Source organism: Bacillus rossius, chromosome 3 (genome assembly GCF_032445375.1).
Source record: "Bacillus rossius redtenbacheri isolate Brsri chromosome 3, Brsri_v3, whole genome shotgun sequence".
NCBI lineage: Eukaryota > Metazoa > Arthropoda > Insecta > Phasmatodea > Bacillidae > Bacillus > Bacillus rossius.
In genome coordinates, this window is record NC_086332.1 from 97,752,135 (window position 1) to 97,770,298 (window position 18,164).

Genomic DNA, 18,164 nt, shown 5'->3' on the forward strand with positions numbered 1-18,164 from the left:
TTGTGGATTTTTTAAAAACAAATATGGAAATTTTTGGTACATAAAGTTTATAACAACACTGCTTGGAAATAGAAACTCGATTTAACATACATGAGGAAGTGCGAGACTGACGTTATTTAGGAACCAATACCAGAAACAAAGATGGCGACATATATTAGATGGAATTAAGATTGCCGTTTCCACTAAACAAAAACAAGATGGCTTCCTCCAGAAGATGTGGGTTGTGCCAGCATAATAAAAGGTGCACCGAATAGAATTGGGGTACTTGATGATGTCATAATTACGAAAAGTGCAATACACAGGGGTGAGGTACTCAACGATGATGTCATCATTACAAAAAGTTAAATGTTCAGGTGTGGGGCACCTGATGATAATGTTATCATAATGAAAAGTGTAATTTACAGGTATGGTATCTATGATGATCTCACCATATATAAATGCAATACACATGGGTGGTGTGCTCGATGTTTATGTCATGTTTTTTAATTTAAACTGTGTTTAATAATTTTTTATAAATGGAAAAAAAATTGTTTTCCTACTAAGTTAATAATAACTGATTTCTAAGATGGTGGAAATAATGTCATAATTCACAATGGTAGAATGTTATAGAAACCCAAATGGCATAATTATCTATAAAACAAAACGGCAGAATGTTTTAGAAAACAAAATGAACAATGTTCTTGAATACAAAATGGCCTCCACGGTTAAGGCCAAGATCATTCGAAATGCTGCTGGTTTTGATGTAACCCAAGATGGCCACCATGGCTGCACGGCTCCCACACCACCCACCGGTGCACCGGGATGAACAAATCTAACTAATTAAGCAACATTATCAATACACTTAGCCCCATTCTGTTTCCGCAATGCTACGTGCCTCAGGATATTTAGAGGGGAAATTTCAAAGGTGCTGAAACTTTCAGAAGCTGCTAACTTGGCATGGTTTATGTAGGTACTCATTTTTCATCCTTCAATTTATTGTATTTAATTTTGGGAGTTATTCAGTTTTTTATGAGAGAATAAAAAGATTGAAAAGTTCTCTATATTGACAGATACTTCTATAAAAACGTGCGTACACTTAAGTCAGCATGAAAATTGACCAGGGCCAGATACATTTTAAAAGTTGCAGTATTTGCAATGAAATATTTCAGTAGAAAGTGTCTAAATTGCACGCGAAAACAATATTATCGGGACACAGTTGCATCAATAAAAACGAGTTAATAGACATGTGAAGTTGCATAACATGCCAGGGAACAGACTGACAACAGTGGGGGAGGTAACGAAAACTATAAACACTGCTAGAAGATACTGTCAAGCAAATACCCAATACGTAGGTACACACACAAACACTGGCTAGTTCATTTAAAGATTTTTCCCTCCTCTAGTCAAATACCAGCACAGCGGACAGCCTGATCTTTTTCTGGGTGCTGAGCGAGTAGGCCAACCAGCAAGGCTGACAGCATATACATACATACATACATACATACATACATACATACATACATACATACATACATACATACATATTTACATACATACTGGCACAAAGGCTTGCTAGTAATGCTATGCCATTACTTGTTATTAACACATAAAATATTGAAGATTGATTCATGCATTTACTCAATTATGTTGCTAAGTGGCTGTGCTTTGTAGTAAGGAATCACACAAGCTTTTATCTAATGTGTTTATGAAAATGCATTGAATATCTAAGTCTGTTCAATCGAAATATTCTCTGTTACTAAAATATGACATTACCATCCGAGATGTTACTATTTTTATAAGATTTACAGGTTTCACTGATATGTGTTGGATTCTATGAGTAAGAATATCAACCTACCAAGAACCAAAACGATTATTTGATGGAGCAAGTGATAAGACGAATAGATGATATTTTGTTTGTGAAGTGGCTAGGATATGAAAAATATTCAAACATTTGGATAAAAATTACCGATTTATATGCATTTTAAAATAGTGTTAGATGTTATCACATGTCAAGGTCAACCAATATGGTCACAGGAAATATTGTAATCCAGTATGGCCACCCAGCTCCCTGGCTCCTAAGCCCCGGGTCCTTCTCCATACATATAAAACATTTCTACTCCTAATGTTAACAAAAGGACTATGTACTAGTTTATGTTACTACACATAGGTACGCCATCTTGACTACTTCGGCTCTTGGATATATAAAAAAATATTGGTTGTCTGTAAAGTCGGTTTACGGACGATAGTTTAACGTGACAACGTCATAACAAAACATTGTTGAAATGATTGATCCAGAAGAAAATGAAATATCATATTCGGCCTGGGACTGAGCTGTAATAGGTTTTTGCAACCAAACCATTTAGGCATTAAAAATCTTATATTCTTTGAGGAAGATTTTTTTTTAATTTTTCTATCTTTTGTATGATAAAATCTTTTTATGAATAAAATTGAATAATTTTTATTGAATTATCACTATTTTGTATGGATACAAAGAAGGAGTGAAATGAAATCTACAATTTAATTGATAAATTTACTTTTATTTGCATTCATTAATTCAAAAATATTTATTACTTTTGTAGTGTCGCGCGCGCCGTATTTATTTTTACAAGTACAAAAATGAAGATATCGCAGCGGCCGGGATTCGATCCGTCAGTCTTTTGGAATGGTAGTCAGCGATGCTATCCGCACGGCCACGAGGCCATATTGGAAACAATTGTTTCAGATGTTATATATGTATTTATAAAAAATTTGTTTTTTGTTGTGGAAGTTTTAAAAACGTATGAAGTCCGCCATGTTTATTTCTTATAATGGTAGGCGGGAAATTAATAACCGTACTGATCGTTTAGTTACATAATAATAATAATTCAAACGACGAAAATATGATTGAAAAGTCAAATCGATGGTTGTTCCAATCGAGTGGAAGAGAGATGCCACGCATGCGTACAATGAGCATAACAGGACACATCCGTAGTGGGACATCCGTAGTGGGACAATTTGTGCGTTACGGGACACTTTTTTGTGCTTGCAGCCGGCGTTCATCGATTTATTAGACGTTGTCACGTCAAAAATAAAATAGTTCTATTATGGTTTTGGCTAAGACTTCGGGTATGAAAACTTTTGTATCCAGAGCCAGACCGCTTGAAAGGGTGCTGAAACTAGAGCAGGCATGCTGACATAAAATAGACATTAAAACTGTTAAGGAAATGGTATTGTGCAAGGGTGGCTTTAGTGGTACTATGACAATAATGGAGAATACATCTGAAAACTTGAAGTGTGTATCACTATTTTGAACCTTGTGGCGCTGATTAGGAACTACGAGATGACGTACCTCAGCCTTTAGTGTGCTGTAAAGTGACTGAACATCATCCGGGTCTGTGAACTTCATGGCTGTCTCAGTTTCCAAGTATGCATACAGCTCGGAGGCGTTGAGGGAGTTGATGTACTCCTGGACCTCTGAGCTGTTGAGCACCCTGGCCCGCTCCAGATGGTACTTGGGACACGATGTTCTCACCAGCAGCAGCTACAACACAGTTGCCACACATTCGCTACTGTTCTGCTTCTTGTATGCAGGCATACATTCAAATACAGAACTTCGGAAAACATAGAACTAACTAACATGTATGCAAAAATATTATTCAATCAAACTGGTTACACCTAAGTTGAAAATATTGTGATATATTTACCCATAGTCTGCACGCATTTCAATGGATGGATTGGACATAAATCCTCTGGTTACTGGATAGTATTAAAAAAAATACTTTAGGTTCTGTTAAGTTGTGCTTGTGGATAATGGGATTGCTGCAAGATACGATAAAATGTTTGATAGAGGAATTCTCCGATATGGTTATGGTACGAATTGGGTGATGTGATTGGATGCCCTATCATATTAAGGTGTCGTATGATGAGCCGGTGTGCTGCGTACCTTATCAATGCTCTCCCCCAGATTGTGATATTTTAGGGAAATTATTAAAGCTTTAGAGGATTAAGGGATCATAAGGTTTTCGATTTCGCCTTATGCTTCGATGGCATTTCTATTTGGAAAAATAAGAAGTGGAAGTTCAGGCTGGTGGTGGATTACTGGCAGCTAAACACAAAGATTAAGGTAGGTAGTGGTTTCCCTATACTGAAAGTATAAAATGTTTTACAGTATTAAGGGCAAGCACAGAACTATACCATTGTGCATCTAAATGCTGTGTTTCATCAGTGTGTGCTGGCGCATGACAGCATCCTCTACACTGGATTGGTTACTCCTTGGGGACACTGAGTGACTCATGGTACCGTTTGGCGTAAATTTCGAGGCGCAATGTCTTTCTCGGATAATTAAAAAGGTATTGGAAGAATACCAGTTTAAATTTTAATTTCGTTCTTGGATAATACTTATGTTTTTTTCGGAAAGGTTTGCCGAACACTTAGGATATGTCAAGTTGGTTTTGTAGAAGTGACGAGAGGTAAGGTTTACTGTAAACCCTGACCAAATAAACTGGGCTAAACAAGAGATATTATTTTTGGGATTTGTGGTATCTAAGTGAAATTTCGTAATTGAACCTGAAAAAATAAACCGCATACTAAATATTACAGTCCTCAAAAACATAAAGGGTGTTATGATGTTTATTGGGAAACTAGAGTATTTTTCCTGTTTTATACCCAATTTCGCGAGTCTGTGTGACACCAGTTAAAAAGGTAAGATCAAACATTTTGCTGGGGTGCATAGCAAACTGAATCCTTTGCAGAACTGAAAAGAGCTTTGCAAATCACCCCCACCCCCCAAATCTTAATTTGCCGGATTTCAACAGAAGGTCTGTAGTTCAAGTCGATGCCTCAAGTCTGCTGGTGGGAGGTGTGTTATTTCAGGATTTCGGGGAGGGATTACAGCCTATGGTTTTCACTAGTCGGGCATTGACCAGGGGGTAACAAGCTTATTGAACCTATGAAAACGAGGCCTTGGTATGTGTATTGTGTGGAAAGATATGAGAGCTATTTAGTGTTTGGGGAGTTTGACCTTATGAGTGGCAATCAGGCATTAACAGTAGTATGTTTTGGTATGTCCTGGCACAGGCGCCAGGGGCTGGTGCCGGGTGCCGGGTCAATGACCGATTGCTCTGATGTCACGGCGGCCATTTTGGATGACAGTGACCTTGACCTTTGAACCTACAGCCATTTTGGATCCGCCATATTGGATCAGCCATCTTTAAATCGAGTACCCCACTCACTCATGATGAAATTTTCGTCACAGTCGCCATATTGATTTTTTATGCTCCGCTGGAGGCCGCCATCTTGGATATCGTCGACTTTGTTTCCGTTTTTTGTTCCTAGAGAGCGCCAGCATCGCTCTGTCTCATCACATAAGGTCGATGTTACATTACCTACCAGAGCTATTATGGTCCTTATCGGCATAGTAAATTAAATTTTTTATGCGAAATACATTGGAAGCGCTGTGATTCGAACCATCGTAGCTCTGACCTTTAGGATGGAAAACATACGCCTTTAACCACACGGCCGTCGAGACATTTACCAGATTGAGAATTAAATAAGATACTATATATAAAAATAACATGCATATTCGGACTGGTAATTTTTTTTAATTTTAAGTAATAATAGCACCACCTGTTCGAGGCAGGTTCCAAGAGCTCGAATTCGCGCCATCAGATCCATCTACATTTGGCTCCAATGCTCTAAATGCCCATCAGCTTCAAGCGCTCCAAGAGCTCCAAAACTCCATTCCCCCCAACACGCAATGTTCAGGGAATTCACACACAGGAAACGGAATGAACATACAGTTCACACAGTAAGCGGAACGAACACACAATGTTCACGCAATTGACGCGCAATACACGTATTGTACACGCTATGCACGCAATGACTACACAACGTTCACGCAGTTCAAGCATTTAATGAAAAGGAAGCACAATCGGAAGCACAATCATCGGAAAGGAAGCACAATCGGAAGCACAATCATCAAAAAGGAAGCACATTTGGAAGCAAAATCTCAAAAAGCACATCTAACGAAAAGGACACACATTTTCAGGAACATTTAACTCAGTAGATTGCGTTCGTTAATTTTACGTTAGGATACAATGCCTCCAACAGTCATTTGCACCAATTGTCTTTGAATCCAACAATCAATGACGTCAAAAATATTTGACTCCAAATAGTCTTAGGCCTATCGCTAATTGACCACAAAACTAGGAGGCCACGAACATACTAGACTACAGGATTACATATCTACATGCGTACTTGACTACGAAGCTACAAGTCTACAAGGCTCCAATTGCTGCATCTGTCTTCGACAGAATTTTCTCTTTGACTCCAACTGCTCCAGCAGCATCATGTTATAAGATTACATGGATACTTGGTTACGTAGCTACAAGTCTACGAGGCTCCAAGGCATCATGACTACACGACTACGAGCCATGAGGTTACGAGACTACGTGATTACGAGTCTACAAGGTTACGAGACTGCGAGACTACAGGACTACGGAGCTTCCAGAACACAAGGTTACGAGACTGCAAGGCTACAGGACTACGAAGCTTTCAGGACACGAGGCTATGTGGCTACGGGACTACTTGGCTCTAACTGACTACAAAAGCACCATTCAGCGATTAGAGTTAATTTATTTCATGAAAAATAACCTGTTTAAAGTAGTGTCTCTTCTTGTCAACAGATGACACCACATGTTGCTTGCAGGTAAATATTATTTAGTTCTACTATGTGGGATGCGGGATGCTCACTAACGATCGCAAAAGAAGGATGGCTTCGCTAAGCACCATGGAGAAGGAATTTCGTCTTGATTATTAGTGTTTCTCAGATGTCTCAGAGCTTATTATTATATATGACTGAGAGTAGATGTATATAGTTCGTTCTGGGGCACCGGAGGACGGAGGGGGATCCGGGGATCCGATCCAGCCACCTTACGGCTTCGCTTCATCACCCATGTTGGATTACGTCACTTCCGCCGGCCATACACGCACGAAAAAGTGTCCCGTTACGTTCATCAGCCATGTACGCACGAAAAAATGTCCCGTCACAGTAGTTGGAAATGGGGGGTTCAAGGCCCGGCGGAGGATCGAGGATCCGGCGGCCATCTTGGATGACGTCATCTAATCCGTATGCTAATCCATGCTAATCCGTATGCTAATCTATGTTAATCCATGCTAATCCATGCCAATCCATGCCAATCCGTATGCCAATCTATGCCAATTCGTATGCCAATCCATGCCAATACGTATGCCAATCTATGCCAATTCGTATGCCAATCTATGCTAATCCATATGTTAATCCATGCTAATCCATATGTTAATCCATGCTAATCCATCCGCCATTTTGTATTTCTAAAAATTTCCACCAACTTCGAATCGTGACGTCACCGTTGCACTTTTCGTCACGGCCGCCATCTTGGATTCGAATTTTTTTTTTCGAACTTTGAAATTCGATGTAATCATCAGCCGCCATCTTGTTTCGTCTGCTGGTGGCCGCCATCTTGTTTTCGTCTGCTGGTGGCCGCCATATTGTTTTCGTCTGCTGCTGGCAGCCATCTTGTGACGTCATATAGTTCTGTTGGTCGCCACCAGATAGCAGCAGGGGATTATTTTATTTTAACTAAAATATTTTCAGTGCCGAGGCTGGGATTCGATCCATGGGACGTGAAAACGTCCAGGATGTCGTGGTTACGAGGCGGACACCTTGACCACTAGACCACGAGACCAATTGGAATATGGTGGAATAAATAATCTATATATGCTACGTACTGACGGCAAGTTTATGATAAATGGGGGAGGGTGTTTTTGCCTTCCTTAATGCATACCTAAGGCGCCACATTTGAAATTAAAATTATTATACAGCCGCCATCTTTAATTCCAGCACAGACTACCAGATGACGCCACCGTCGCCATCTTGGTTCTCAAGTTGGCTGGTAGATGTCGCTAGTATCGCGCGCCAAATTCAAAAATTAGTTGCCAGAGGCGCCGCCATCTTGGTTCTCAAGTTGGCTGGTAGATGCCGCTAGTATCGCGCGCCAAATTCTAAATTAGTTGCCAGAGACGCCGCCATCTTGGTTCTCAAGTTGGCTGGTAGATGGTGCCACAGTCGCCATATTTTAGTTAATATAATCGATACCAGATGACGCCACCGTCGCCATCTTTAGTTCCTAGTGTTGCTACCAGAGTGTGCCACCATCGCCATCTTTAATTCTTAAAGTTACCGCCGGAGCGCGCCACCGTCGCCATCTTTAATTCTTAAATTTACTGCCGGATGGCGCCAAGTGTTATGTAGTCAGTCTAGACAGGTCGGGAACGAGTCGAGACAAGTCTAGACAGTCGAGACAAGTCGGGGGACAAGACAAGACAAGTCGGTAGCCTGTATTCACCAAGTTCTCCGTTGCCGCCATCTTTAATTCATAAAGTCGCTACCAGATGGCGCCACTGTCGACCATATTTAATTCAAGGCATTGTCGCCAGATGACGCCAAGTTTGAATTTAAAAACCTACAAGTGTTATGCAATGTGTAACCAGTCGAGACAAGTCGGTAGCCTGTATTCACCAAGTTCTCTGTTGCCGTCACTGCCATCCGGGTATCTGACGAGTCCTAATTAATACACTCGTACACATCCTACCTCTATGACCTCTACAAACAAACTGACCGTACCTACTCCAAAATGACATATATATTACACCCACATGCAAACATTTGATAACCATCAAGAATGCCAACATACAAAAATATATTAACCATCGCTGAAACAAATTTCCCAACATTAATTACAATAAAAAAAGTCCGGTATGATACTGTATTTTGTCTATAATTCAATAAATGATGATAGAGTATTAATAAAATATTGGTGTTGTGTAGAGTCTCTCTCTTCTTCTCGTAGTGGCGGAAGACATCTCGAAGGTAGTGTTAGAATTTATGTATTAAAGCAATCACTCTAGCTGAGGAGGTTAATAACTTATAGTTACAACTTTTTAAAAATACTCTGAATTTAAAACAATTTTTAATAAGAGGTACCATTAAATGGTTTTTTGAAATTAAAGCAAACAACTTAAATGTTAAACACATATTTATTTAAATCTTATTACAAACAGCAAGGGATAAGAAAAAAACACTGATTTAAAAGAATTAAATAATGAGTAATAAAAGTACATAATATTCACACACTGCACATCATAGTGACAAAGGCAACATAACCTATTTACATAAACCAGAGACCCAATACCTAAATATTTATTATAACTACAAGTTACATAGGGTATAATATACTCTGAAATACATATTAAAGAGAAAATTGATATAAATAACATTATACTTTGCTCAATAGTTCCAGAAGTAATGAACGCACTGCTACACGAGCAATTTCAACAGTTCTTTCATCACTAGTGTTTTCTGTGGAACATACTTGAGTGGTGTCTTCACTGATCGGACCTAGATGACTGAGATCTCGGGTTCGACTCTTGCGAGATGTAGGAAGGCGAAGCTGACGCCTGCGTTTATGCTGGACTGCTACTGATGTAGTAGGTGCTGGCGATGTGGGACTCATCTGGGTACAGCTAGATGATGTCTGGACTGACGAAGTCTGACCACATGCAGATGCTGGCGGTGACTGAATAGCTGGTTGGTTGAATGCATGTGCGAAAACCTCTTCAGGCGTTGCAGGGAGAACTGTATCGTCTCTCATCATATTCACACTAAAATGTCCATAGCCCAGACAGTTGATAACTTCTAGAGGCGTATCTTGAGGTCCTGGGTTTAAAACCTGTTTCTCGTGAAACACAGCGTCACAACTCTCCGAAAAATGTTTTAAAACACCGTCGATCCACTCACTATAATCAACAGTGCATAGACCAGGTGTTACACTGGAGTATATCCTGTTCGGTTGAAAGTTAGACATCTCTGTTAACTACTTCTGCGGTAGGTCCTTACACCACCACAGTTTCAGCTCGACTGCCAATGTACTGTCAGGTCTTAGATAATGGACGACACAATCTACCTTGTTGCAGGATGTCTCGATGATGTCCGGAGCCTCCTCGTCACAATCACTGGTCCAGTGATGACCAAAGTTGCAGACCTCTAGTTGAAGTAATCATCCTCGGTGACGTAGTGCACACGGCAGAATCCTGGCGTTACTTCCGCGTACTTTGCAGTTGGATCGAACAGCATTTGCTTGAATTTGTAGCAGCTCTATACCCACACGACTATGTGTTGACTGCTGTGTCTAGGGTGTTGACCTCAATTTATACCGCTAGGACCCCCCTCCAGTCCAGTCACGTGTACCGTTGCTTCCGTTGTCCCCCCGCCTTGCTGGCGGCCTCCAACATTCGAACGAGGTGATCAACCATCCAAGCCCTAAGCATGCTCGCATTGTGTCTTGAGATCGGACCTGGACACCCAAGTTACATAGAGTATAATATACTCTGAAATACATAATAAAAAGAAAATTGATATAAATAACATTATACTTTGCTTAATAGTTCCAGAAGTAAGTAACACACTGTTTGACCAGTGACAGGTGTAACTAAATATTAAATATATTTTATTTTCCATTACCTTTCGTGGAATTTATTAATCATTCACTCTACGAAAAACAACTCAAGACAATATACCTGACCATCGAATTAAATACAGTACCGCTATGCCTTACATGAGTAGTATACGAATGTATTTTCTGGGACAGGCGTCAGGCTGTGGTGCTGTGTGTCCTTTCCGCCATCTTGGATTTTGACGTCACGGCGGCCATCTTGGACGAGCGTAACGGGACACAGCGTAACGGGACACAGCGTAACGTGACATAACGTAACGGGACACGTAGATCACGGCGGCCATCTTGGATCCGCCATTTTGGATGTCGTCATTTTGTTTTCTAGAAAATTCCGACATTGTGTTGTCCGCCATTTTGAATGATGACGTCTCCGTTGCAATTATCGTTATGGTCGCCATCTTTAAATTTAGACGCCATCTTGAAAATCCGCAATTTTTATGTTAGAAAATCGGGAAAATTTTTAAAAATCATTAAAAAATTTAAATAATAAAATTAACTAAAAATCTTAAAAACCACTGTTGCAGTTATCGTTACGGTCGCCATCTTGGATTATATAAATGTTGCATATTTCGTTACACCCACCATCTTGGTTGAGTACCATGTCATTCTTACACTTTAACTTACGACCACCATATTGGATCCTATTAATGTTGCAATTATCGTTATGGACGCCATCTTGAAATTTAGACGCCATCTTGTAATTTAGACGCCATCTTGGAAATCCGTAACTTTTATGTTAGAAAATCGGGAAAAATTCCAAAATTCATCAAAAAAATTAACTTTTTAGAATTCTGATTGATTATATCGATTCCCGTCCTTGGTTCGAAACCGACGAGGGCAAAAAAAATATCACATCAGATCCTTCCTCCACAGAAGCCACCTACAGACTGACCTACCACCACCAATAACAAGGTATTTACCATCAGCTGGTATGACGTCATGTCCGCCATCTTGTCTTTGTCCGCTGGAGACCGCCATCTTGGTTTCGTCTGCTAGAGTGTGCTGACGACATGTTAGTATAATGTTCTGTTCACCATAACTTTGATCTCTTATATTGACATTGAACTTTGTCATTGACCTTGAACTTTGACCTTGACCTTGAACTTTGACCTTGACCTTGAAATTTGACCTTGACCTTGAAATTTGACCTTAACCTTGAAATTTGACCTTGACCTTGAAATTTGACCTTGACCTTTAAATTTGACCTTGACCTTGAAATTCGACTTTGTCCTTGAAATTTGTCTTTGTCCTTGTCGACCATCATGGATCCGTCATTTTATGTTTAGTACATGCTAGCGGTCATTGCCATCATCATGTTTTCGTCTGCTGGTGGACACCATCTTGTGTGTACTTGTATTATAGAGTACATTTCCATCATGATAGTTTTATTCTAACCTGTTACAGTGCAGTAATCATTTATTATTACCGAGGTGCCCGCCATCTTGAAATTTGGCCGCCATCTTGAAATCATGTAATTATTTAGCTAGAAATGCGGGGAAAATACCAAAAGTCTCCGAGGAAATCAATTATTAATTTTCATATTGAATCGATGGATCCCTGTCCACGGTTCGATTCTTGACCAGTGACAGTTGTAACTAATTATGAAATAAATTTTAGATTCTGTTTTCCATTACCTTTCACGGAGTTTATTAATCATTCACTCTACGAAAAACAACTCAAGTCAATATACCTGACCAACGAATTAATACAGTGCCGATTAGCCTATTATGAAAGTCTAATTTTTCAATAATCTGAATAACATATAAGCTGTTCATGTTCAAAGCCATACATATAGATCAATTGTCTTCAGTCCATGAGACCGAGTCACGTCATTATCAGATGTATAGGCTAGTCATTTCAGGTCCGCATGAACTTCGTCGTTAGCTAATTATATTCAATTAATCCCTCGTGACATTTTTTATACTTACTAAAGGACCAAGTGACCTTGAAAAATATTTTAGTAACACCAAGAGGTTTTTAAACTAGTAAATATTCAATCACTACATTTTGTACTACGCACAATCAAAAAAAAAAAAGGAAGCACCATCATCGAAAAGGCAGCACATTTGGAAGCACCGACAACGAAAAGGCAGCACCGACATCGAAAAGGAAGCACATTTGGAAGCACCGACAACGAAAAGGCAGCACCGGCATCGAAAAGGAAGCACATTTGGAAGCACCGACAACGACAAGGCAGCACCGGCATCGAAAAGGAAGCACATTTGGAAGCACCGACAACGAAAAGGAAGCACCGCCAACGAAAAGGCAGCACATTTGGAAGCACCGACAACGAAAAGGCAGCACCGGCATCGAAAAAGGTACCACATTTGGAAGCACCGACAACGAACAGGCAGCACATTTGGAAGCATCGACAACGAAAAGGCAGCACTGTCATCGAAAAGGCAGCGCATTTGAAAGCAGCGTCAACGAAAAGGCAGCACATTTGAAAGCACCGTCAACGAAAAGGCAGCTCATTTGAAAGCACCGTCAACGAAAAGGTAGCACATTTTGGAAGCACCGTCATCGAAAAGGCAGCACCATCAATGAAAAGCCAGCACATTTGGTAGCACCGACAACGAAAAGTCAGCACCGCCAACGAACAGGCAGCACATTTGGAAGCACCGACAACGAAAAGGAAGCACCATAAACGAAAAGGCCGCACCATCAACGAAAAGGAAGCACATTTGGAAGCACAAGTTACGAGAACTTAATCTTAGTTAGAAATCTGAATACAAGAAAAAAAAAACATTAAATTTTTATAATTGCAATTATTTATTTCTTTACATTATACAAATACAAGTAAAACAAGCCATTATTGTATGTAGCCAGCTTTCCTCAGTTCTTTGAGTATGCATGATATTTCTTTGATGCACGAATAGTTTCCTGCACAAAGCGAGTCATGTAGAAGTCTTAGCCGGTCAACCAATATGTTTGGATCGTTCCATGAAGTGTAATCAGTCTCTTCTACCACCATCTTACTTGTTTGATTATTATAAATATTATTTTCTCTGCTGTCTTCCGTTTTAACACCATCCTCTGGGTAACTTTCATTATCGAGACAATGATCATCACAAGCTTGATCCGATTTATTTAATATATCACGATGTTTCCATCGTTTCAGTCTCAGGTCACCACCACAGTCTTCGATCTTGCCTGCTTTAGTTGCTTCATCACAGTCTATACCTTTGTCAACAGCCTCAGAGTCGCTGTAGCAATCACCGTAGAAGGCATCATCTTCACCCAGATTACCGTAAGAATTCGATGCCGATGATGTCGAAGTGTCTTCATCGTCTTCATGCTTCCTTTTTAGGAGTCCATCATCATTTTTACAAAGTAAGAAAGATCTACTTGAATTCGGCTGGAATGTATTCTCACTTTTCACGTTAAGGATTCTTCCATTGTCTTCATTCTTCCATAAATCATCATCGTCCTTCAATTTAAGTTCTTCGTCGAGATCGGAAGAGCCACGAACAAAATCTCTCTCAAGACAAGGAAAATTATTGTCGTAATGCACATCACTATTCCTTAGTCTAGTAGATCCATCGTTGTACTCTGGCTTGTACGCAGGCTTGGCGTTACAAGTTCTGTCATGTCTTTTTAAGCTCTCTCTCCGCGTAAACGACTTGCTACATCTAACACAACTTATCATATTACGTAGTGGATTTTTAACACAGTCATTCTTCTCGTGTTGTCTTCCATTCTTTCTCAAGATAAATTCTTTGCTGCAAAACTTACACCTGTGTCCTTTCAATACAGCAACAGTCACCGAATCAGGATTCATATTAGTTACTGAGACTATTGTCAGATGCAAACTGAGTGAATTAAATTAGATACATTACTTAAATAGAATTTTCTAAATATTTCAACAGCAAGAATTAAGTTACCTCATACAAAAGAAATTGTTTCATGTGTTTTCGATTATTAGCATGAGATGTTGCCACGTGTTGTGTTGAGTCATAATTTATCTAGTTCTTTTATGTGGTATGCGGGATGCTCACTAACGTTCGCAAAACAAGGATGGCTTCGCTAGACATCAAGGAGAAGGAAGTTTATCTTTCATGTTAATGCTTCTCAGCTGTCTCAAAGCTTATTATTTGTCTGAGTAAAGTTATTATTTTTTAAATCCACCTGATAAAAATATTGTATGTTATGATTTATTGACAGAATTTCACTGATTAAATGTAACTCATGACTCAGTAAGTAAAAAATTCTTCATGCAGAGATAGATCTCTCACAAATAATCAGGAGCACTCGGTGAAAACCATCAGATGTCTAGCCAGGAATAATCAGAAACACTTGGAGAAAGCCATCAATATAATATCAAGATTAATCAGAAGCACTCGGAGAAATCCATCAGATGTCTAGTTAGGTATAATCAGAAGCACACGGAGTAAACAACCATAATATTGTCAAGAATAATCGAAAGCTCACGGAGAATACCACCATAATATTGTCAAGAATAATCAGGAGCACACGGAGAAAACCACCATAATATTAACAATAATAATCAGAAGCACACGGAGAAAACCACCATAATATTGACAAGAATAATCGGAAGCACACGGAGAAAACCACCACAAGGTTTCTTTGATATCATAAAAATACAGAAAAAAATATTTAATAAATAACATAAAAAAATTAATAAAAAAATTTAAATGACAAAATAAAATACAAAAATACATAAAATTCTGGCTTGTACTAGAACTATATCTTTGCTCAACAATGAGAAGTTCACAAGCGTAACGTTAAGCCTGCGTACAAGCCAGAGTACAACGATGGATCTACTAGACTAAGGAATAGTGATGTGCATTACGACAATAATTTTCCTTGTCTTGAGAGAGATTTTGTTCGTGGCTCTTCCGATCTCGACGAAGAACTTAAATTGAAGGACGATGATGATTTATGGAAGAATGAAGACAATGGAAGAATCCTTAACGTGAAAAGTGAGAATACATTCCAGCCGAATTCAAGTAGATCTTTCTTACTTTGTAAAAATGATGATGGACTCCTAAAAAGGAAGCATGAAGACGATAATGGCACTTCGACATCATCGATATCGAATTCATATGGTAATCTGGGTGAAGAGGATGTCTTCTACAGTGATTGTAACAGTGGCTCTGTGGCTGTTGACAAAAGCATAGACTGTGATGAAGCACCTAACGCTGACAAGATCGAAGAATGTAACGGTGTCCTAAGACCGAAACGATGGAAACGACGTGTCATAATAAATAAATCTGATAACGCTTATTATGATCACTGGGACGATTGTGATATTAAAAGTATTTATAATAAACAAGCAAGTGAGATGGTAGTAGAAAAGATTGGTTACACATCGTGGAAAGATCCAAACTTATTGGTTGACCGGCTAAGACTTCTACATGGCTCACTTTGTGCAGGAAACTATTCGTGCATAAAAGAAATATCCTTCATACTCGAAGAACTGAGGAAAGCTGGCTACATACAATAATGACTTATTTTACTTCTATTTGTATAATCTTAAGAAATAAATTAAATATTAAAAGTAAAAATTAAATGTTCTTATTTCTTGCATTCTGATTACTAACTAAGACTTAGTTCTCGTAACTTGTGTTACCAAATGTGCTTCCTTTTTTGATGGTGCTTCCAAATGTGCTGCCTTTTTTGATTGTGCTTCCAAAATGTGCTTCCTTTTTGTTGATGGTGCTTCCAAATGTGCTGCCTTTATTGATTGTGCTTCCAAAATGTGCTGCCTTTTTTGATTGTGCTTCCAAAATGTGCTGCCTTTTTGATGGTGCTTCCAAAATGTGCTGCCTTTTTTGATTGTGCTTCCAAAATGTGCTACCTTTTTGATGGTGCTTCCAAAATGTGCTTCCTTTTTGTTGATGGTGCTTCCAAATGTGTTGCCTTTATTGATTGTGCTTCCAAAATGTGCTGCTTTTATGTTGATGGTGCTTCCAAAATGTGCTTCCTTTTTGTTGATGGTGCTTCCAAAATGTGCTGCCTTTTTTGATTGTGCTTCCAAATCTGCTCTCTTTATTGATTGTGCTTCCAAAATGTGCTGCCTTTACGTTGATGGTGCTTTCAAAATGTGCTTCCTTTTTGTTGATGGTGCTTCCGTTTTGTTGATTGCGCGTAGTAAAATATGTAGTGACTGAATATTTACTAGTTCAAAACCTCTTGGTGTTACTAAAATATTTTTCAAGGTCGCTTGGTCCTTTAGTATGTATAAAAATTTCATGATAGTCTAAATGACTGTAATTATCTAAAGACGAAGAAGGTCCTGCGGTCCTGAAATGACTAGCCTATACGTCTGATATTGTCATGACTCGGTCTCATGGTCCATAGAAAATTGGCCTGTATGTGTGGCTTTGTACATGAATGATTTATAGGTTATCGACTAATTAGACTTTCACGTAAGGCATAGCGGTACTGTATTTAATTCGATGGTCAGGTATATTGTCTTGAGTTGTTTTTCGTAGAGTGAATGATTAATAAATTCCACGAAAGGTAATGGAAAATAAAATATATTTAATATTTAGTTACACCTGTCACTGGTCAAGCAGTGTGTTACTTACTTCTGGAACTATTAAGCAAAGTATAATGTTATTTATATCAATTTTCTTTTTATTATGTATTTCAGAGTATATTATACTCTATGTAACTTGGGTGTCCAGGTCCGATCTCAAGACACAATGCGAGCATGCTTAGGGCTTGGATGGTTGATCACCTCGTTCGAATGTTGGAGGCCGCCAGCAAGGCGGGGGGACAACGGAAGCAACGGTACACGTGACTGGACTGGAGGGGGGTCCTAGCGGTATAAATTGAGGTCAACACCCTAGACACAGCAGTCAACACATAGTCGTGTGGGTATAGAGCTGCTACAAATTCAAGCAAATGCTGTTCGATCCAACTGCAAAGTACGCGGAAGTAACGCCAGGATTCTGCCGTGTGCACTACGTCACCGAGGATGGTTACTTCAACTAGAGGTCTGCAACTTTGGTCATCACTGGACCAGTGATTGTGACGAGGAGGCTCCGGACATCATCGAGACATCCTGCAACAAGGTAGATTGTGTCGTCCATTATCTAAGACCTGACAGTACATTGGCAGTCGAGCTGAAACTGTGGTGGTGTAAGGACCTACCGCAGAAGTAGTTAACAGAGATGTCTAACTTTCAACCGAACAGGATATACTCCAGTGTAACACCTGGTCTATGCACTGTTGATTATAGTGAGTGGATCGACGGTGTTTTAAAACATTTTTCGGAGAGTTGTGACGCTGTGTTTCACGAGAAACAGGTTTTAAACCCAGGACCTCAAGATACGCCTCTAGAAGTTATCAACTGTCTGGGCTATGGACATTTTAGTGTGAATATGATGAGAGACGATACAGTTCTCCCTGCAACGCCTGAAGAGGTTTTCGCACATGCATTCAACCAACCAGCTATTCAGTCACCGCCAGCATCTGCATGTGGTCAGACTTCGTCAGTCCAGACATCATCTAGCTGTACCCAGATGAGTCCCACATCGCCAGCACCTACTACATCAGTAGCAGTCCAGCATAAACGCAGGCGTCAGCTTCGCCTTCCTACATCTCGCAAGAGTCGAACCCGAGATCTCAGTCATCTAGGTCCGATCAGTGAAGACACCACTCAAGTATGTTCCACAGAAAACACTA

General features: G+C 39.6%; 1 protein-coding gene across 1 annotated transcript in view; it reads right to left on the reverse strand.

Annotated features, from left to right (window-relative positions):
* Nucleotides 1-18,164, reverse strand: part of LOC134531063 (venom acid phosphatase Acph-1) — an 86,314-nt gene that overhangs the window by 15,768 nt on the left and 52,382 nt on the right. Inside the window, exon 4 of the mRNA XM_063366581.1 lies at nt 3,308-3,499. Within this exon, the coding sequence (XP_063222651.1) occupies nt 3,308-3,499 (192 nt within the window). The remainder of the gene's footprint in view (nt 1-3,307; nt 3,500-18,164) is intronic.